Raw genomic sequence first — 21,975 nt, forward strand, 5'->3', positions numbered from 1 at the left:
TCTCCTAGTAATTACACCTTCATCTAATTATACTGTGTTTTCAACATCATAATTTCATATTATAAAAAAGAAGATTACAAGAATCCCATGTGATGTCTTAATGGTCAAAGGTGTTCTTTGCCCCAGATGCAGCTTGGGTTCGAGTTGCATTGGTTATTTAGGCTTTGTCCTGTTATTGCAATTCTCTAAAAAATAATACAACAAAAAGAAATAAAATCCCATTCAAATAGAGATTAATGACGCCACTAACTGAATCAACAAAAGTTCAAAATTTTAATCTTTTTACTTTTTCAATTTAAAAATTCTAGTCTAATAATTATCGTTGTTGTTATTTTTGAAAAAATTATCAAATTAATATGTTTTTTTGTGTTTCAATCATATGTCACATCATATGAGGATAGTCTAATTAAAATTCCAAGCTAATAAATGTTGAGAAAAATATTTAAAATTTTAGTGATAAGTACAAAAACTAACAATATATTTTGACTGAGAAAAAACCACCATAGCTTGAATGAAGCTTCCCCACCTAAAAGGAAGCAAATATTAATACTACTGCTTAGATTAAACTGGATTAAAAATTAATTGAGGGTATCAATTCAGAAAATAATATTAGATCGATTAATTAATGAATCGATACAGATTAATTGAATGGAGTAAAAAATAAGTTGAATTGACAATTGAATTATTTTTATAATTTTTTTTATAAAATTTTAATAATTTTTAATCCATTAAATTCATCCGATCAAACTAATAGAATAGGTTCACCATTTGGCTGTTCTAATAGTATTGAAGATTAGTTAATCATTTATTTTTTGGGGTAAAAAAAATTAGTTAATGATTAGTAGAAGAGTAGGGAAGCAAAGCATGTCGAATATTCAGAACTTTGGATGAACTTTTTGGGATTGTGACGACATTTATGCTGTTGCTATGCCTTCCGTCGAGTCGACTACCTCTTCCTCATTTACTCACGCGCTTTTTCATTCCTTTTTGTAACTTTAAAAATAATTTTAATTTTGTTCATTTTCAAGTTAAAACATTAATTATATTACCTCTTTTTTTGTTATAAATAGTGTGTTTAATGTGTCATTTGAATTCCCAAAAAGTCTACTTCACAAGGGCATAAAATATTTTTATATATATTTTTAAAATTTATTAATTCATTAAATGAATGAAATTATATAAATCGAAAAAAAATTCATCATAGAAGATGAAAAACAAGTTCCATCAATATAATAAAGGCTTTAGCCTTAATATCAATATAATATTATGACATGTTGATAATTGACCCTATCACAACTCAAGCATAACATATCTGAAGTGATTGTAAGCACTTAATATTAGGATAAGCAAAATTTGATTCGATTCGAAAAACTCGATAAAAATTTCAAATGTTGAATTAAATAGTTTGAGCTATTTGAGTTAATCAAGTTATTCGAATCAACTCGAATAGAAAATTTAATTTCTCGGTTTAACTCAAATATAAATTACACAATTCAAATTATTCGGAAATCCAAAAAGAAAATGCAAAACTACGTCGTTTTGATAAATGTTTACTCATTAAGTTAAAAGGCAAAACCATTATATTGTTGATGTAGTTAAATAATACTACTAGTTAAATAATTGATTAATGTAAACATAACATTGAGTATAAATAATAGGATTCGTTAACTAAACTCAACTTGACTTGAAAATTTTTAACTCGATTCGAAAAAAAATTAAATTGAATTCGGTTGCTAAAATATGATTCGTCAACTTGACTAATTCGAAATTTTTTTTACTCAATTCGAGTCGACTCAATCGAATAAAGGAATCAACCTTGGATGATCCAAAGCAACATACATAAATCGACAAAAGAATTTAGCATCCACTAAACTAGAGAGGACAACGACAAAACTAACTTTAAAATCACTTACAAAAACAAGACTACATGTATAAACATTTTTACTCCGTAAACAAATATATATAATACAAACCAACTTTTATAGTTTAATATTATAATTTGTAACTTTATTCATTTAAAAGAAAAGTTTATTATTTCTTCTGCTTTTAAAATAATGAATAGTTATAAATAAAAATTAATTAAAGGAAAACAAATAAAAGACAACCAAATCAATGAAAGGAAATACATTAAATAAAGGATAACAATGGAAAGACAATTTTAGACAAAAAAAAAATCTCATAATCTTATCATAAAACACACACTATACTAAAAAATCATATTATTAATTATAAGATTTTATTTGATACATTTATAATATATGAATTTATTATTATTAAAATAATAAATAAAATAATATCACATAATTAAAAAATACTTTTATTTTATTCATATTTAAAAATAAGAAAAATGAAAATATTTTAGGTATCAATTAAAAAACAGAACAATGGAAACTTCAATATTAATTGTATTAATTAATTCTTCCTCTTTTTCTCCTTATGAGTTTAAAGCTCATGTCTCCTCTTTCTTAACCCTTTCAACAGCAAGCGTGTTTCCCTATCTATATATCTATATATATTACAAGTGTGTGTCTTTGTTTCTCTGTATTTTATGTTTTACTCTGTCCTTTTTTGAGTGCTTTTTTTTTTTTTTTGGTAGCTTGATTTGTTTGAGTTTGTCAATGGCCGCAATGGCTTGTATTCCAAGAAGACTTTCTCAAATCACATTATTCAATACCAAAAATCTCACCCTCTACCATATCACTCTCGTAGTTATTCTATGCACTACTTTTTACCTTATCGGAATTTGGCAACACTCCGTTGGCACCACCTTCTCCTCCTCCTCCGCCGCCGCGGCCTTCCTATCCTCAGTCCCTTGCTCTTCCCTTAAGACCACCCAACTCGACTTCTTGCCTCACCACCTCCCTCCTGACCCACCATCCGAGACGGCGCGTGCCGCTCAATTCCCTCCGTGTGACCATTCCTTCTCCGAATACACCCCATGTGAGGACGTTCAGAGATCGTTGAAGTTTGACAGGGACATGCTTATATACAGAGAGAGGCATTGCCCAGAAAAGGACGAGTTGTTGAAGTGTAGGATCCCGGCTCCGTACGGTTATAAGGTCCCTTTCAGGTGGCCCCAAGGTAGAGAATTTGCATGGTTTGCTAACGTGCCGCACAAAGAATTGACCGTTGAAAAAAAGAATCAAAATTGGATTAAGGTTGAAGGAGACCGGTTCAGATTCCCCGGAGGTGGCACCATGTTCCCGCATGGTGCTGATGCTTACATCGACGATATTGACAAGTTAATCAATCTAAGAGATGGTTCAATAAGGACTGCCATTGATACCGGTTGCGGGGTACGTTCCTTATTTTATATTTATATCCTTTTTAATACTAGTTTTTACGTTCATGTTTAACGTTTTCAATCAAAAAAGAACAGCTGGTTCAGTTTTGAACCGGCTAATGATGCTATTGCTAGTTTAGGAAGATGGAAAGTTGGTTAGAAATTGTTGAAAAAGAAAAGTGATTGGTTGGAGGGGTTCTATCGTTAAAATTTTTCATTTGATTCTTTTTTTACTGCAAAACATAAGAAAAAGAGTATGAAAATTAATTAGCTTTTGCCAAGTTTACATAAGAAATTATTGTACTGCCTAATATGGATAGTTTTTTTTTCCCAGTTTTACCGTGTGAACTAAGAAAAGTTAAAAAAAAACCAGAAAATAAAAAATCATAATTATTCAGATTGAAGTTTCCTTAGTGGGATGATTTCACTGGGAGAGAAATCTGGGTTTTTGATACTGCCAGCAAGAAATTAACTAAACCAGGCATGCACTTTTATAGGGCAATGGGTTTTAATGGAATATAAAAATAAAAACTTGTCATAAGGAGAGATTCCATGTTTAAAATGTAGGTTGATGAGTGTTCCTTCATTGTCAGAATTTCTCTTTTTATCTGTATGTATATATACGTTTATCTTTTAGAATATTTTCTGGTAAGATTTCAGTGTAGAAAGGGAAAAAAAAACTTGTTCAACAAGATCTTGTCGCCCAACTAGGCCAAAACCTAAAATTAATTAGTATTAAACAGTTAGTGCTTTGAATTTGTATTAAATATCAAGTGATACTATTGAATAAGAGCTTTTTTTGTAAGTATAATAATTTGGGTTGACTCTGAAACCACCCTCAAGAAAAAGCGTCCACTCAAATAATTATTTATGGTTTTTGTTTGAACCAATTATTGACATACAGGTTGCGAGTTGGGGAGCTTACCTTCTATCAAGGAACATCCTAGCGATGTCGTTTGCACCAAGAGACACCCACGAAGCTCAGGTTCAGTTTGCACTTGAACGTGGGGTGCCGGCCATGATCGGAGTCATGGCCTCTATTAGGCTTCCTTACCCTTCAAGAGCTTTCGACATGGCTCATTGCTCTCGTTGCCTAATCCCTTGGGGCCTGTACGGTAATAGACCCCCCTTTGTCTTTCATTTTCGAAGAAAAGCCTAATAGTTTTGGTTCATGTTGGTTGTTCAGATGGGCTTTACTTGATTGAAGTTGATAGAGTTCTTCGTCCTGGGGGTTATTGGATACTGTCGGGGCCACCAATAAACTGGCAAAAGCATTGGAAAGGTTGGAATAGGACGACTGATGATCTGAAATCAGAGCAAACCCGCATCGAAACTGTGGCTAAAAGTCTATGCTGGAAAAAACTAGTACAAAAAGACGATCTTGCAGTTTGGCAAAAACCAACTAATCATGTCCATTGCAAAGCTAACAGGAAGGATTTCAAGCGGCCTCCTATTTGCCACACTCAAAATCCTGACATGGCATGGTGAGATCTTTTTTCAATCCATTTTTTCCTCCAAGACAAATATGTAAATATTTACATTATGATTGGAGCAGGTACACGAAATTGGAGACTTGTTTAACCCCATTGCCTCACGTATCGAATATAAAGGAAATTGCTGGTGGGCAATTAGCGAAATGGCCTGAGAGGTTGAATGCAATCCCACCAAGGATCAGTAGTGGGAGTTTACTACGAATTACAGAGACGGTATTTGTGGAAAATTCAGAGCTATGGAAGAAGAGAGTAGAATATTACAAGACAATAGATCATCAATTGGCAGAGACCGGTCGGTACCGGAACTTGTTGGACATGAATGCTTATTTAGGAGGCTTTGCAGCCGCTCTTGTTGATGACCCTGTCTGGGTGATGAACATTGTCCCTGTCGAAGCTGATCAAATCAACACCCTTGGTGTCGTATATGAACGTGGATTAATCGGAACATATCAAAATTGGTATCTTACTTTCGCTCTTTTTTTGTTCTTCCTTTTTGTTCCATTTATCATGTGTTTGTTTGTCTCTTCATAGGTGTGAAGCAATGTCTACTTATCCTAGAACTTATGATTTCATTCATGGTGATGCCATTTTCAGCCTCTACAAAGACAGGTAAGAACAAAAACCCAAATGTAAGACTGTTCTTTTTTTTTTTTGTTCGATCATTGATGGTTCTAAATGGTTTGTAATGCAGATGTGAAATGGAGGATATAGTTTTGGAAATGGATAGGATTTTACGACCAGAGAGCAGTGTAATAATCAGAGACGATGTAGATGTGTTGATGAAGTTGAAGAACATGATGGATGGTATGCAATGGGATGGAAGAATTGTAGACCATGAAGATGGACCCCATGAAAGAACCAAGATTCTCTTTGCTGTCAAGCAGTATTGGGTTGCATCACCGTTATCACAAAATCAATAAGGATTAATAATGTTTGCTCTGTTTTCTTGTTTCTTGTTTTTCTTTTTTTTCTTTTTTTTTTCTGAAAGAAAGAAGAAGATATTATTGATGCATTAATTTTTTTTTTTTTGAAAATAATTTAAAATACTCGATTCCCAAATTTTATAATTAATATTTATAAACTACTGACCTTTCTCACAAGAAAGCTTTTACATTATAAAAGATTTTAATTTTTTTATATTTCTCTCAACAATTCATTTTCTTGAATACCTTTTCAGAGTGTAATAAAATAATAAAAATATCTTAAAATATATATATTAAAATAAATATATACGTGGCATTATTTGGAATTAAAACTAATTGTACTTGCATCATCTTTCTGGGTAAAAGTACTAGCGAAGCCCTCTACTTAGGGTGAAATATATTTTGGTTTTTTATTGGAAAATTAACTTTTATAGATTTTGATGTATAAATTAACCCTCCATTATTATTTTTTCAATGCCCTCAATTAAATTATATTTATTAAATAATTTTATGGGTAAGTTATACTTTTCGCTCTATTTTAGTTAGCTTAATTATTTTTTATTTAATCAATGAGTTTTTAAAATTAAATATTTTAGTCGTTCTAAATTGAGATGAGTTTTTATTAGTCTAGTACTAAAATTAGTCCTCTAATATTTACACATTCTATAAATGTTGTCTTAAATATTTAATAAATTTAGCCATCAATGTTTACAAAATTTGTCAATTTAATTTTAATTCTAAATAAATAAATAAATTTGACCTTCAATATTTACAAAATCTATCAATTTAGTCTTAACTCTAAAAATTTAAAAATATATATATATTAGCCCTTTAAAACCAATTGGCTAACCCTATGTGAGATATTAAATAAGAAAAAGAGTACCTTCTTTCAAACCACTTGCAAAATAACTCTAAAATTTTGGGATAATACACACAAAAGAATTAAGATCCAAAAGAAAATAAACACATTATAAACGTTATTTGTTTGAGTAGTAATACAACCAACTATTCTAGATAGGTTCCAAATAAATTGGTTTGGTCCGGTATGAAGCCGAAATGATCGTAAAAGAAATTTTGAGTGACTAGAAAGAGGGTATTATTTTTCTTATTTTTGTAACTAACATGGGTTAATTGATGGGTTATAAAGGGTTAAAAATAATTTTTTAAAAATAGTTTTAAAAATTTTTAGTGTTAGGATTAAATTGATAGATTTTATAAATGTTGAGAGCTAAATTTATAAAACTTTTTAAAATTAGGGCTAAAATGATAAATTTTATAAATATTAAGAGTTAAGTTTGTTAAATTTTTAAATTTAAGATCAAATTAATATAATATGTAAATATTTTTAGTGACTAAGTCGAAAAAATTAATAGTTAGGTTATGTATTCGTGAATTCACTTATATCATGAAATGAGAAGAATAGTGTTTGCAGATAAAAAACGGCATCGTTACGTCGGCAAGGAAACGTCTATAAGAGGTCACTTGCCAGCTCATTCCTTCCCCCCAGCATCTTCCGTCACTACTGCTGTTATATTCTAAACCAGTTCATAAACAGATAAACCCTAGCCTTAAAATCCCTAAAATTGCTACATCGTTTCGTTTCTAGTTCTTTTTCGCAATGGATGGCGAAGACGACGCCCCGAAATCATTGATGGAGGAGATGTACGCGAACGGCATCGAGGGCGTTGACGATGCGCCGTCATCCTCAACTTCGACAACGATCCGGAAGAACCGGCCCATCATTAGCGGCGAGCAGCTAGACATCGAGGCCTACGCTGCGCTTTACTCGGGCCGTACCAAGATCATGCGGCTCATATTCTTAGCTGACCACTGCGACAATTCAGGGATGCAATTGGAGGCCCTAAGGATGGCTTACGATGAGCTCAAGAAGGGGGAGAACACTCAGCTATTCCGTGAAGTGGTCCAGAAGATCGACGGTCGACTGGGTCCCAACTATTCGATGGATGCCACGTGGTGCGCTATGGTTGATCGAAAAGCCGACCAAAGGAAAGATAAACTCGAGAGCGAACTCAATGCCTACAGGGTAATTCAGTTTTTCTTACTTCAAATTATTTTCTAGAAACTAATTAGGGCTTACTTCTTTTTGTTTGTTTGATTTCTTATTTTCAGACGAATTTAATCAAAGAAAGTATAAGAATGGGATACAATGATTTTGGAGATTTTTACTATGCTCATGGCGCACTGGGAGATGCTTTTAAAAGCTATGTTCGAACTCGCGATTATTGTACAACGTCAAAGCACATTATTCAGATGTGTTTGAGTGCAATTCTTGTGAGCATTGAGATGGGTCAATTTGCTCATGTGACAAGTTACGTTAGTAAGGCTGAGCAAACACCCGAGGCACTTGACCCTCCAACTATTGCTAAGCTACGTTGTGCTGCTGGATTGGCTCATCTGGAGGCTAAGAAGTACAAGCTTGCTGCTCGTAAGGTTTGTCAGCTTATAAATTGTTACCTTGGATAATTCGAATGTTGCCATTTTTGCTTGTTTTATGATTGTATCATGCTCTGCTTTACTGGCAAGATGTGTTGAATTTGATATGGCTGAAATGCATAGAAGATAATGGTACTTCCTTGTGATTATCGGGAAAGGGTTGGTTATTTACATAATTGTATTTTCTAGAACTTAAATTTAGAAGCCATTCAATTCAAGCCACACGATCTGGTTTCAAATCTTGGCCTATAAACTCAAAATAAACGGGACTTGATCTTGAGCCCAATAAGTCTGATGAAGCAAGTGTAAACAAGCTACATTTTAGGCATTCCTGGAACATTGCACTCCTAAAATTAAACCTGAAATCTTCTTATGGTGTTGGATTTGATGGAGTACATTATGGTAGAAAACTTAAGAGAGCTTGATGTACTCGATAGAAAATTAGTATTATAGTGTTCTTTCCGATGGTATTAATACAGTATAATTGTTGTATGCGTTGAAGGTTTAGTCCTGCGGCCTTTACCTGGAGCAGCCCCTATAGTTGGTTGGGCCTGATTAATTTAAAGTTTGCTTGCTTTGGTTTTTGAGGTTGAGTGTTCCTTTTGTTGGTTATCTTGCATTGATTATTGTTGTACTTTTATGAATTGTAACAAGGGAGATTTTATAATTAGTTTTATTCCAAGCAATTACTATTTTATTGCTGGATTGATTGTCTTTTCTATGGATGCAGTTTTTGGAAGTGGGTCCTGAACTTGGGAATTCCTACAGTGAAGTGATTGCCCCTCAAGATGTTGCTACTTATGGTGGGCTTTGTGCACTTGCAAGCTTTGATCGAACTGAACTGAAGGCATGAATCTCTTCAGTTCGCCCCCTCCCTGTCATTTGTTTTCTGGCCTTGTCTTACTGTTGTCTTATAGATTTCTCATTCATCGAATGCTTTTACTTTGCAGAACAAAGTTATAGACAATATCAACTTCCGGAATTTCTTAGAGTTGGTACCTGAAGTAAGGGAGCTTATTAATGATTTTTACTCGAGGTATTATCCATCTTTAACTAATTTGTAGTGAATTTTCTGTGGTTAAGATTATAATATACAATCTTTTATCTTGTGACTCTGGGTTTCAGCAAGTCCTTATGAGTGCTTGATTGATGAGACGTGCTGACTTTTAACTTGTGGCTTCTTTCTTATTGCAGCCATTATGCTTCCTGCTTGGAATATCTTGGAAACCTCAAATCGAATCTGATGCTTGATATCCATATACATGACCATGTTGAGACCCTGTATGATCAAATCCGGAGCAAAGCCCTTATCCAGTACACCCACCCATTTGTGTCTGTTGATATGCGAATGATGGCTGATGCCTTTAAAACAAGTGTTGCAGGACTTGAGAAAGAACTTGAATCCTTAATTACTGACAACCAGATACAGGTATTGTTTTTCACCATTGTCTTGCTTTTCTTAAGCTTTGTTGGTGCATGTGAACATCGTTTTGTACATGATTTTTCAAATGTCAGTTCGAACTTAATTTGTCAATTAATCTGTATCTCTTCAGTGATAAATGAAAAGAATTTTACTCTTTCGTTTAGAACTTGCATTGAGCATGTTTATATAGTGAAGAGCAGAAAAACAATTAAAGTGAATTTCCTAATTTCTAAACCAGAACCTTCCCAAACATTGAAAACAGTTAGACGGGGAAGTAGAGTCAATCCTTGTTTATACATTAGTTCCCTGGAGTGAAGGAAGCCAGTTCAAATGGAAATGGGCTTTTGCAAATTAAGTGATAAAGGTTTTTCTTTTCTTTTCCTTTTTTTTTTTCTGTAATTTATCTTTTACGATGAGGATTATAATGTATCTGCAGGCTCGGATTGATTCACACAACAAAATTCTTTATGCACGACATGCTGATCAGAGAAATGCAACTTTCCAGCGGGTTTTGCAGACTGGTAATGAATTTGATTGGGATGTGAGGGCAATGCTGCTGAGAGCAAATCTTCTCAAGCATGAGTACAATCTTAGGGCTTCCAGGAAAATCTGAATTCTGGACTGAAGCATTATCAAGATATTCTTGAAAAGGTTCCTTGTATGGCTGGGCCTAGGTTCTGGATGTGCTGAGGCACTATTGTAAGACCTTAAAAAGGAGATTGGCTATCCATGATGATGGATTTGCATTTTGAGGGTTTTGGGATACACACTTCTGTATATACTAAAAAGTTTATAAGTGTTACATTATTTGTTTTTCTTTACATTGTTCTAATATTTTCTGCTCATGTGCAATTTGATAAAGCAAGGCTCTCTAGGTTATCTGAAGAGTTACTTGTTAGTTACTACTTGTGTATGTTGCATTAGCTGTTGATAAATTCCCCGCTGTTTATTTTTTGGCTAATTCTGCATGATCTAAGATTGATGCCAATGTTGGCCAAGGACATGGTGCCTGTTTGTTGTTATTAGGCCTTTTTCATTGTGTTACCCCACTAATCTGATGAGTATTAATTAACATTAGGCCTTTCGAATTACATATGCCTATTAAGCTTTATAGATTAGAGGACAATCGTTTCACGTGTTTGCTGCTGAAAAGCGTACATTTAATATCAAATAAAAAGAAAAGGCTGCTGGTAATGAAGTAAAAATCTTATTGTATCTACTGGCGTCCGACCTTGGTTGATTATGAAGGAAACTATTTATTGAATATGTTTGTATTATTATTGGTTTACTGATGTATCATTAAAAAGTTATTATTTATTGTATATATTATAATAGTTTGACAGACAAATTTAAAATCTTTTGTAAGAAATAATATCTATTGCTGTCTCATATAAAATACAAATAATATTGTTAGTAACTCTCAAAATTCATAGTTTAGCATATAGTATAGAACAAACCCACACCAAAACAAGTGCATTAATTTCCACAAATTCAAACCCTCAGGATGTATGTAAGAAGTAAGTTTAATTAATTATTGCCAGAAAACGAAATCTATAGGTTTGAAATGCCCCTATTATTTTATACAAATCCCAGGCGACAAAGTTCCACGGAACTGATAAGTAAAATAGAATTCCATAAAGGCCAATATTGCGGTGCGACTAGTGGACAGCTACGCATTCGACCGCGTACGCCACGCTTCATGCTCTGCTCTCACCCTCCCAATACCATGCTTTCACCCAAAGCTATGTTAATCTCACAAATTCTCTAAATCCATTCCCTACACTTTCACTTGGTAAGTTGCAAACCTCCCACTCCTCCTTCTTTGCTTCTGCAACAAAGTTAAAACCTACTCCACTTCTCAAATTTCATTCATACAATTTCAACCAAACCCTTTATCCAATCTGGATCCGCAACCAAATCCTGTGATAAACCAGCCATTAAACTAACTACTCATACCGAAGATCCAAAAGCATGGGTCACTTAAATCTACCTGCATCCAAACGCAACCCCCGCCAATGGAAGCTTTTGGACATCATAACCGCCATATTCTTCGGCCTCGTACTCTTGTTCTTCCTCTTAGTCTTCACCCCTCTTGGGGATTCCATGGCTGCCTCTGGTAGGCAAGCCCTGTTGCTTTCCACCTCTGATCCGAGGCAACGGCATCGCTTGGTGTCCTTGGTCGAACTTGGCCACCACCACAAGCCCATCGAAGCTTGCCCTGCCAATTCCGTTGATCATATGCCCTGTGAGGACCCCAGGCGTAACAGCCAGCTCAGCAGGGAGATGAATCTATATAGAGAAAGGCATTGTCCTTTGCCTGATGAAATGCCTCTTTGCTTGATCCCTCCTCCTCCTGGTTATAAGATTCCTGTTCAGTGGCCTGAAAGCTTGCACAAGGTACAATTTCCTCTCTCTCTTTTTTTTCTCCTTTTATGATTTTCTTGGGTTTTTCGTTTGTTAAACACAAACTTTATGTAAGATTGTTCCTGGTTGGCACAAATCGATCCTTTTTAGGAATGGAATTAAATTATTAGTGTTACTTAAAACAGTTTTAATTGTTTAATGGTCAGATATGGCACTCCAATATGCCACACAACAAAATTGCTGATAGGAAAGGTCACCAAGGATGGATGAAAGAGCAAGGTCCTCACTTTATTTTCCCTGGTGGTGGAACAATGTTTCCTGATGGAGCTGCTCCATATATCGAGAAACTTGGGCAGTATATTCCCTTGACTGGTGGAACTCTTAGGACTGCCCTTGATATGGGTTGCGGGGTAAATTAATATCATATGTGGCATGTTATCTTATTATGCTTATACTCCAGTTTTGTACCGTTTGAAAATCAACCTTATTAATCTTTTTGCAGGTTGCAAGTTTTGGGGGTTCATTGTTATCAGAAGGCATTTTGGCACTCTCATTTGCTCCTAGAGATTCCCACAAAGCACAAATACAATTTGCATTGGAAAGAGGAATACCGGCCTTTGTTCTAATGCTTGGCACTCGCAGACTCCCGTTTCCTGCATTTGCATTTGATTTCATTCACTGCTCTCGATGCCTGATCCCTTTCACAGCTTATAGTGGGTTTCTCTATCTGGAGTGTGTTTGATATATTCTCTTTTTCATCTCTCTTTCTTTGGCATTAACGTGAAGATATATGGCTTTTGCAGATGCAACTTATTTCATTGAAGTGGATCGGTTACTACGTCCAGGTGGATATTTGGTCATCTCTGGTCCCCCTGTACAGTGGCCTAAGCAAGATAAAGAGTGGGCAGATCTCCAGGCTGTGGCAAGAGCATTGTGCTATGAGTTGATTGCTGTGGACGGGAACACAGTCATTTGGAAAAAGCCTGATGGAGATTCGTGTCTGCCGAACCAAAATGAATTTGGGCTTGAATCTTGTGATGAATCAAATGACCCCAGTAATGCATGGTAATTGTCATGAGAAGCCTTTTGAAGAATTTATAATTCTGATAGCATCTAGCTTTATTTTCCTGAAGAAATTCCAAATGGAATTCAACCTGATTTTCCACCTAATTTAGCGTATGATCGGTTGTTTCTGGTTCCCACTTATACTATGTTGTTTCTAGAACTGGAATGTTGTGTTCTTCTAAGTTTATTCTCTCTTTTATTTGGGTAGGTACTTTAAGTTAAGAAGATGCGTGACGTCAACGTCTTCTGTGAATGGAGAATATCCTGTTGGGATTATTCCGAAGTGGCCAGACAGGCTAACAAGAGCTCCTTCAAGGGCCTTGGTCATGAAAAACGGGATTGATTTGTTTCGGGCAGACACAAGGAGGTGGACAAGGAGAGTTGCCTATTATAAGAATACTCTGAATCTGAAGCTTGGGAGTCCAGCAGTACGCAATGTCATGGACATGAATGCATTTTTTGGAGGTTTTGCAGCAGCACTTGTATCAGATCCAGTATGGGTGATGAATGTTGTTCCTGCTCGGAAGCCATTAACTCTTGGTGTAATATATGACAGAGGCCTTATTGGAGTATACCATGATTGGTGAGTTACTGAAGGATTTTTATCCTTATTTACTGAAAATGCTAACAGTTTGTTCCTCGTTCGGGAACAAGAGTACACTATAGTGCCTTGTCATCTACTATCTGTGACAATCTTCCCCATGGAAATACCATGTTGACTCCTTTCTGCCCAAAGCAAACTTCTACTGCTTATTCCCTGTTTGATCAAACCTGCTTTGAAAACTGTACTTGCTTGGATTTAGGTAATTTAGTTGGATGTGCAATTATTCAATTGTAGCAATGGTTTTGTACTGTGCAGTGTTTAACTTTCAAACTAGATACTTGTGTAATCCTTAACCTTCTCCTTAAATGATTGTTGTGGTTGCTTGTCTTCTTGATTCCTCTTTATTTGTGGGATTATGTGATGTGCTTAGTCTTATAGGGAAAACACTTGTGGTTTCCTGATGAGCTCAATTGCTGTTTGCAGGTGTGAACCTTTCTCAACATACCCACGTACTTATGATTTTATTCATGTAGCTGGCATTGAATCACTAATAAAGCTTCCTGGTTCAAGCAAGAGCAGGTAGATATAACGTTGACAACATCCTTCAATTCTCTTTGCATTTGTATGAGCAACTGAAGTTTCTACTCTTTATCACTTTGGTTATGCGAGAAATTGCATGCCTGTTTATATTATACTTTATTGTGACTTAACAAACCTTATTTTCTTTTTCTTTTCCTCCTTTTAAGCTTCAACTTCTAAAGGCAATGCAAAGAAAAGCATAGAAAACAATGCACCTTTGACAACATCCTTCAATTCTCTTTGCATTTGTATGAGCAACTGAAGTTTCTACTCTTTATCACTTTGGTTATGCGAGAAATTGCATGCCTGTTTATATTATACTTTATTGTGACTTAACAAACCTTATTTTCTTTTTCTTTTCCTCCTTTTAAGCTTCAACTTCTAAAGGCAATGCAAAGAAAAGCATAGAAAACAATCTTAGCACCTTTGTCTCCTATGATAGTCATTTCTTGTTGTGTCGCTATTGAATCAATGGGCTCATGCAATGTTACTGCATGGATCACTCTGTAGTTAATTCTTAGCACAGTTTGTCGTCATCTTTCAACCAAAAAAGTACCTTTCATCATCAACTCTAATGTTCCTGCAGGTGTAACCTTGTGGACCTAATGGTGGAGATGGATCGAATGTTGCGTCCTGAAGGAACAGTTGTGATTCGAGATTCACCTGAAGCAATCGACAAAGTGGCACGCATAGCTCACGCAGTAAGGTGGAAGGCTACCATAAATGACAAGGAACCTGAATCACATGGGAGAGAGAAAATCCTGGTAGCAACAAAAACCTTTTGGAAGCTAACTTCATCCCATTGAGACAGACTTGTTCTTTATAATGTAGGTATTTTCCTTTTCGTTTCAATTTTTTTATTATCTGAAGCCAAGTTGTCTTCCTCATGCATCAAATAGATGCAATCTTGTTTCTTGCTCACTATTTGGGTAATATTTATATGAAGAAACTGTAGAAGTACAATATATATATATATTCGTATAAATCAAAAGGCTACAGCTTTCTGGCAGTAAGACACATAGTAGGTGGTAATTGCTATTTATATTGGCTGAAAGAAATTATTGTAATTTGACAGCCTAATATAGGTTCTCACTAACTTGATGCTGCTTATTTTAGCCTCATTACCATTTTTGATGCATGTTTTTATGATAGGCGATGATACACACATTTCCTCTCAAAGGTTCATAACTCATTACATTTTTTTTGCTCTGCGTCTCTAACCACATACCCCATGTATGGCTGGAGATACAAGAACAAGAGATGGGTTTGAGTTTTGTGAGTAAAACTAGCAGTGACTGAAAATTTTATGTATAATAATAAAATCTGATAACTGTTTAAATGCTATTATAATATTTCTGGGAATGATTTCATTTTACCAGGCTGGCACTATATGTTGATAGGTTTCATATTTACCAAAAGGCTTTAAATTGGCTATTAACGGGGTTTTTTTTTTTCGAAGTGGTGCTTAAACTATAGGTTTTGTTTCGAGAATGTGAGATATGGTATGTTTTAACTAAACATGCATATTTTGAAGTAAAATGAAATAAAATAATAGTTTATGTACCATTTAAAAAAAAAAAGGCAAATTGGAATTTGGATATAGTTTGCGTGAATTGATGTCATCGGCAAAAGTTGAAATTAAGAAAAAGGTGTATGCCTGAATTTTATATCTTTGAAAAAAAAGGCTACTGTGGAAAGGGAAATGAATGGCTATGGGTATGGAAGAAGTTAAGTAGAAAAAGCCATCGCCTTTGTTGTACCAAAAAGTTTTGAAGTCAGATTCCATCTGCAATAGTTTGAAAAGATGAAATCTTCTTTTCTTTGGCAACCTGGTATTTGATGGGGGATAATATTGGCTAATGTGAACAGAAAAGGCAAATGGGGGATCACACATGGAGCTGCCAGTTGAAGAAAACTGAGGTGTGGGGACTGAAAAAGTGGACCAAATTAAATGCAAATGCAACAATGCTAAAGCCCCATCATCAGGGTAAATTGCTTCACCATTCCAAGCAAATTATAATTAGTAATAATAATTCAGAATCAGAATTGCAAAATATCAGGGTTTTGACTAAACATTGATCCTAGTATGCATTAATTGTGTTGTCAGTTTCATGTTCAAGGAAAACCTTTGGTTGAAGGAAGATCCTCATATGAAGCATGGAAATATTAATAATGTGATCTACCTATTTGACATCTGACAACTAAGGTTAGAGCCTGTGTTATATCAGGGTATAGGATGCAGCTTTTTTGGGGCAATTAGTATAGGCCGCCATGGGGCAGGGCTAATTGCTTCCGCATTTATCCATCTTTCTACCTGCTACGTAGCATAAACTGTAGGGTTTTGTCCCCCACCCCCGCCCATAGCTGAGGGTCAAAGTTCCAACTTGTTGAATTCCAAACACATGAGGGACGTGTTTGTAAATCGCCAAGATTGAAACTTTTGTATATGCACAGCATGTGACTCACTTTAATGTTGAAAACCATAAACATCACCACATGTATACTTAGGTTTAGAGCCCTTAATTCCATACTTGAAAAACCAAAGACGCGTATATCTCTAGTAATGGATGTATCAATCTACGCGTGACTGCTTCCAACTATCTTTCTTAAATTTACATGCTCAATTTCTATACAAAGCTACTTATAGAATAGTGCTTGGCGGATTTAATCCTTTCATCCTTTCTAATTCTTTTACTTTTTGGTTTTTTACTTCAATAATATAAAATATATAAATAAATACTAAAATAATATAAAGGTACTAATATTAAAGAATTTAGACAATCTCTACAGTAAAAAAACTGGTACTGCCTAATTAATTCGCGGCACTCCTTTCCTCTTTAATTTTTTTTGATGTAGTCTGATCAAATGGTGACACTCGTATTTTTAACTTAAAATACACTTTTTTTTTACATGTATAAGTATAAAACAAAAAAATATATATTTTTTCTATGGTCGACAACACCTATTATTTACAATAAAATATATTTTATTTAAGTTGAAAAATTAATATTTTAACTTTCGAGTATTGAATATTTACACTTTTCAAATCAATTTCATTAAATAATTTGATATGATTTATTTTCTAAAATATATGATGACGTGGTTTTTTTTTTATAGAAAATGTAATGGTAGATATACCACATCATCCCATATATTTTAAAAATAAATTATATCAAAGTATTTGATGAAATTAATATCATAATAAAATATACATTATTAAAAGTAAAAATTAAAGTAGAATAGAGAGATTAAATCCACCAAAAGTTTATTATGTACAAACCTCCAAAGTTTTAAACTCTACCTTGCAGAATGTCATAGTTGATCCCCTACCTAACACCATATTCCCATGACTAAAAGGTAAGTAATTGGAACCTATCAAAACTTTGACATACTCTATTCACACAGCTTACTTCTTGATTTAAGAATAAATGTTGAAATTGAGGTTAAATTTTGTGAATCTTAAATCTTTTAAAATTATCAATAAAAATTCAATAATTCTGAAAATATTTAAATAAAACTCATACATTTCAAAATGGTTAAATAATGATTTTTAATTATCGTATATCAAGTTTTAAATGATGTTTTATTTTTTTTCAATTAATATTGGACCCAACTATCATGTATTCTATTCTAAATTAGTCAATATTCACCTAATTTCGAGGTATATTGTTAAATTTAGCCCTTGATTTTTACATATTTTGTAGATTTGACATTTATTCTTTTTTTTTAAGTTAAATTTGACCCTAAATCTTTCAAAAAGAGTCAAATCTTGATTAAAATTTAACGATTTCGTCTTGACAATCCACGTGGTAATCCACATATATTTCATGTTGACATGGAACTATTTGCCTTACATGTCATGTTAACAAATAATATAAAAATTATAAAAAAATTCAAAAAAATATATTATAAAAAGTTCATGATAATTAAAAAAAAAGAGAGCATGAAGTACATGTAAATTGCCAAGTAGGCTACTATATTAAAATTTTAATGTTTTAATTAATATTTCCATTAAAAAATCTTTGACTCATTTTGAAAGATTGATGGACAAATTGAATTTATTTTAAAGGTTGAAAGCTAAATTTATCTAAAAAAAATAAAGACAAGATTAACCAAAGATGTAAATGTTAAATTTTATAGTGCAAACTAAGGTGAATTGTATGAACAACCTTTATTTAAGTAAATTGAAAAGGTGCAAGTCTTATTTCACCATTTAAAAACATTGATGGTTGTTTAACCGTTTTAAATATATTTAACTATGATGCCAGCAAGCCCTAAAGGATTTGAACAGATTTCAGTATTTAACCTTCAATATTCTTCCATTTTATGACTATTCATAGCCTTAACCAATCACCTAAGGCTGCTATCTTAGCACGTTACTAATAAACTTCAATCAATAACAGGCAGATAAGAGACAGGATACCTTCCTAGGAAGCTTTGGAAAGTGGGGAAAATGGAGGGTTAAAACCAAAATTTTCAACTTTGAAGGACTTTTTTTTTAAAAAAAAAAATCATGTCATGAAGAAATCTTTAATTTTGTTTTGATAGCCTTTTTCGTATGTAGAAAGAAAGAAGAGGCAACCAAAACAGATCAATTGCTTTTAATGTATGCTTGAAGTTGATTGGGTGAGAATTAGAAATATAGGAGTGGCATTAATGCAACGGCAAAATAAGAGGGACTGGTGGGTGGGGCATTGCCTTAACTTTGAAAGTTATATGTATGCATGCATGCATGTATGTATGAATGCACAGAAATGTTAGTTCAAAAGAATTCAGTAATTTGCAGGACTACTAAGCTGGAATCGTGGAATTGGTCTCTCCCAAAGACTTTGATGGACCAGATAATTTACAACCTAATGAGAGTATGCTTAATTATGAGTTTGATAGGTGATGGGTAACACTACTACCCCCACCTCCCATCCATTCTCATCTGCCCCTTGCATTGACTTGTACACTTTATCAATTTCCCATCTCAATGTTTATCGGTTTCAATTTGCGACCCACTTTTTCTATACAAATCAATGTTGGTTTAGGTATTACGAGTAGATGTTATGATACCATCAATATATATGAGATTTTACGGGTAAAATTGTGAAGTCGGGAAATTTTAAATTACAATCGGTTTAAATGTGATACCAAATATATTTTTTAAAAAAAAGTAATTAAATTTAGAGTTGAGTCAAATAGGATCTTTAAAATGAAGATAAACTCTTCTATCATTATTTTTTCTATTCAAATATTTGAAACTCCCGTCAAAGTCTTTACCACTTAACCTAACCAGCATTGGTATCAAAGACATAATAATCTCTTGTTGGAGTGAGAGAGAATGTCATGATTTTAAAAAGTCATGAACCATATGTTCGTAATGCAAAGTGGCTAATCCCACGTTAGTTGAGAAAAGACTTCTAAGGGGGTTTAAATATAGTAATATTACCTCTTATTCTCTTGCTGGAGTGAGAGATAATAAAAATCATGAATCATAGCTCTTTTTTTTCCTTAGATAAGAATAAAATAAACAAAACCCTATTTTCTTAATGGGTAGATTGTTTTAAATTAATTCTATATAAACAGATATAAAATAATAAAAAATCCTATTTATTCGAATCTATAATTTCAATTTATATTTAGAATAAACAAATTTCAAATTAAAAGTTTTATATTTCTAAAATTCTAATAAATATTATATATTAGTTAGATATTATAATTCCTTTTATTTAAAAAATCCGCATGGAGTGAAAAGCGAAAAAATATTACTTGTTTTGAATTTGTATAATATTATATTATATATAGTCTAAATATATACTTATACTAGAACTATACAAATTAGTACTATATTGAAATTAAATCGAAATAAGTGAAATGTAAATAAAATAGGATCAATTTCAATTAATAAATCTTAAAACGCAACATAGAAACACAACAAATAAACGAAACTAGACAATTCGATAGCAAGTCATTTTCCTCATTTTATATAACAAGCAAATAACAAATGAAACAATAAAATAGTTTATTTGACAAGAGAGTTTAGGTTTCACACTTTAAACTTACTCTCCTTCCCTAAATAACAATAATAATGAGATGGGGTAGGGTAGGGTAGGGTGGTGTATATTTTACCTCTCTAGTCTCTTGGACTTGCTTTTGGTCAACAGTTTGAAACTAAGAACCATACTATGCTTGCTTTTCGTGGGTTTTGAATTTGACCCTCTAAACTACATTTCCATATTTCTTCTTTTCAGATCTTTGTTTTCTTTTTGTGATGCCAAAACTGTATTATCACTATTCAAACATGTAACCTAAACCAACCCCAATGGCAGTCAAAAATGGGTAGCCATCCACTTCGATTTCCAAAAAAATTTGATAATACGAAAATGATAAATCAGATTTTTTCTCTTAATTTTTAGTATTTTCAGTTTGATTTAAATTTTTTCTGAAAAAAAAAGAATGAAAATTAGGAGAAAAAATTTGATTTGTTATTTTCCAGTTGGAAAGGAATATAGATGAGGTGAAATCATAATTTCATACAATCATTTCTCATCTTTTCAAATATTATAAAATGGTCTAATAATAAAAAGTATAATGATAAATTTAGTCTTTACCATCTGCATTTTTATTTAATTTTTTAGTTAAATCTGGTCACGAATATTTCAAAAAGAATTGAATAGTATTTTAATGGAAATGCATATACTTCATACTAGCATGATATTATTTGTCTTATATGATATATCAAGAAATTATTTAAAATTTTAAAACAAACCCGAAAAAATCAGCAATAAGTGCACACAAATTTCAATATAGCGTGCTATATTTAAAATTTTAACATTTTGATTAGTTTATCCGTTAAAAATAATAATTCAACTATTTTTAATAGATTGATAGTCAAATTCTACCACGTTTAAAAAATTAAAAGTTAAATTTAACCTGAAAAAGAAGCATAAACACCAAAAATAGATCAAACATGTAAACATTAACATTATAACTTTAAAAAATTTTATAATCCAATCCCATGTCTTAAAAATTAATATAAGAAGGGAAGACAGGTGATTAGATGAGGTGAGTGGGTTTTGTCGGCAAAACATAGCATAGCATGTGGGCTTAAAGACAAAGCCATGTAAAAGGAGTACAACCTTGGCTACGCTACTTTTCTATTTGCTGTCTTCCTTTGCTTCCTCCCAACCTTTCCAAACCCTAAAATCAAACCAATGACGAGGAAACTACTGTTTATTTTTATTTCATATGTGAAGTTAAAAGATTTCAATGTCATCATGTATTTGTAATAACAATCCAAATTAAAACAGCTGCTAACATTAGGTAGAAAAGCTTTTTAAGGTGTCGGAATTAAATTTTAATTTTTACAATCGTAAAAATATAATCTCATCATTTGAATAGTCTATGCTATTATAATTTTAAATAATTAAATAAAATTCTTATTATTTTTAAAGGGAGTCAAAGTACAGTTTTACTTTTATTAATTTAAAATTTTAAAAATTTAATAAGCTTAAATAGAAAATTCTCATTTTAAGGGGTTCGAGGCCCCTGCCAGTCCCCTGACTACAACCCTGTCTGTAATTCTATTCTATGTATATATATATATATATATATATATATATATATGATACTTATATTTATACTTACACAAATGAATTTAAATAATAAAAATTTCAATATTTATTCTACAGTTAAAAAAATTGATCGAATTAAGGCCACGAATTAATTAGACAACAACTCAATTGATAAATTGTCTAGAAAATATTTTTTTACAAAGTAAATTATATTGTTATATTTTTAATTTTTATTTTTATATAAAACTAATAAAAATGCATAATAGTGAAACATGAACTCGAGATACT

General features: G+C 32.9%; 3 protein-coding genes across 5 annotated transcripts; all 3 read left to right on the forward strand.

Annotated features, from left to right (window-relative positions):
- Positions 1-2,430: 2,430 nt before the first annotated feature.
- On the forward strand, positions 2,431-5,792 carry LOC108472758 (probable methyltransferase PMT15). The gene is made up of 6 exons (XM_017774316.2): positions 2,431-3,296; positions 4,188-4,398; positions 4,470-4,767; positions 4,839-5,234; positions 5,308-5,385; positions 5,468-5,792. Exons 1-6 carry the CDS (start codon positions 2,619-2,621, stop codon positions 5,694-5,696), a joined length of 1,890 nt encoding a protein of 629 aa, XP_017629805.1. The 5' UTR covers positions 2,431-2,618; the 3' UTR covers positions 5,697-5,792.
- A 1,314-nt stretch (positions 5,793-7,106) lies between these two features.
- LOC108474270 (COP9 signalosome complex subunit 1) lies at positions 7,107-10,437 on the forward strand. Of its 3 annotated transcripts, XM_017776225.2 has the most exons (7): positions 7,107-7,743; positions 7,830-8,150; positions 8,884-9,000; positions 9,104-9,189; positions 9,348-9,582; positions 9,839-9,940; positions 10,013-10,084. In XM_017776225.2, exons 1-6 carry the CDS (start codon positions 7,318-7,320, stop codon positions 9,929-9,931), a joined length of 1,278 nt encoding a protein of 425 aa, XP_017631714.1. In that variant the 5' UTR covers positions 7,107-7,317; the 3' UTR covers positions 9,932-9,940; positions 10,013-10,084. The 3 variants fall into 3 exon arrangements, with proteins under 3 accessions (XP_017631714.1, XP_017631713.1, XP_017631715.1); XM_017776224.2 differs by lacking the exon at positions 9,839-9,940 and having other exon boundaries at positions 7,108-7,743; positions 10,013-10,437; XM_017776226.2 differs by lacking the exon at positions 10,013-10,084 and having other exon boundaries at positions 7,108-7,743; positions 9,815-9,847.
- A 663-nt stretch (positions 10,438-11,100) lies between these two features.
- Positions 11,101-15,141, forward strand: LOC108474099 (probable pectin methyltransferase QUA3). The gene is made up of 7 exons (XM_017776004.2): positions 11,101-11,973; positions 12,147-12,350; positions 12,443-12,653; positions 12,744-13,005; positions 13,214-13,588; positions 14,033-14,128; positions 14,715-15,141. Exons 1-7 carry the CDS (start codon positions 11,548-11,550, stop codon positions 14,932-14,934), a joined length of 1,794 nt encoding a protein of 597 aa, XP_017631493.1. The 5' UTR covers positions 11,101-11,547; the 3' UTR covers positions 14,935-15,141.
- Positions 15,142-21,975: the final 6,834 nt, after the last annotated feature.

The sequence above is a fragment of the Gossypium arboreum genome, chromosome 11 (genome assembly GCF_025698485.1).
Source record: "Gossypium arboreum isolate Shixiya-1 chromosome 11, ASM2569848v2, whole genome shotgun sequence".
Taxonomy (NCBI): Eukaryota; Viridiplantae; Streptophyta; class Magnoliopsida; order Malvales; family Malvaceae; genus Gossypium; species Gossypium arboreum.

Bases quoted from the DNA above. Each gene is read 5' to 3' on its own strand.
- LOC108474270 (XM_017776224.2), top strand. From the start codon at position 7,318: ATGGATGGCGAAGACGACGCCCCGAAATCATTGATGGAGGAGATGTAC. The intron at 7,744-7,829 runs GTAATTCAGTTT...TCTTATTTTCAG, and splicing joins GCGAACTCAATGCCTACAGG to ACGAATTTAATCAAAGAAAG. The intron at 8,151-8,883 runs GTTTGTCAGCTT...CTATGGATGCAG, and splicing joins ACAAGCTTGCTGCTCGTAAG to TTTTTGGAAGTGGGTCCTGA.
- LOC108472758 (XM_017774316.2), top strand. From the start codon at position 2,619: ATGGCCGCAATGGCTTGTATTCCAAGAAGACTTTCTCAAATCACATTA. The intron at 5,235-5,307 runs GTATCTTACTTT...GTCTCTTCATAG, and splicing joins ATCGGAACATATCAAAATTG to GTGTGAAGCAATGTCTACTT. The intron at 5,386-5,467 runs GTAAGAACAAAA...TTTGTAATGCAG, and splicing joins TTCAGCCTCTACAAAGACAG to ATGTGAAATGGAGGATATAG.
- LOC108474099 (XM_017776004.2), top strand. From the start codon at position 11,548: ATGGGTCACTTAAATCTACCTGCATCCAAACGCAACCCCCGCCAATGG. The intron at 13,006-13,213 runs GTAATTGTCATG...TTATTTGGGTAG, and splicing joins AATGACCCCAGTAATGCATG to GTACTTTAAGTTAAGAAGAT. The intron at 13,589-14,032 runs GTGAGTTACTGA...TGCTGTTTGCAG, and splicing joins ATTGGAGTATACCATGATTG to GTGTGAACCTTTCTCAACAT.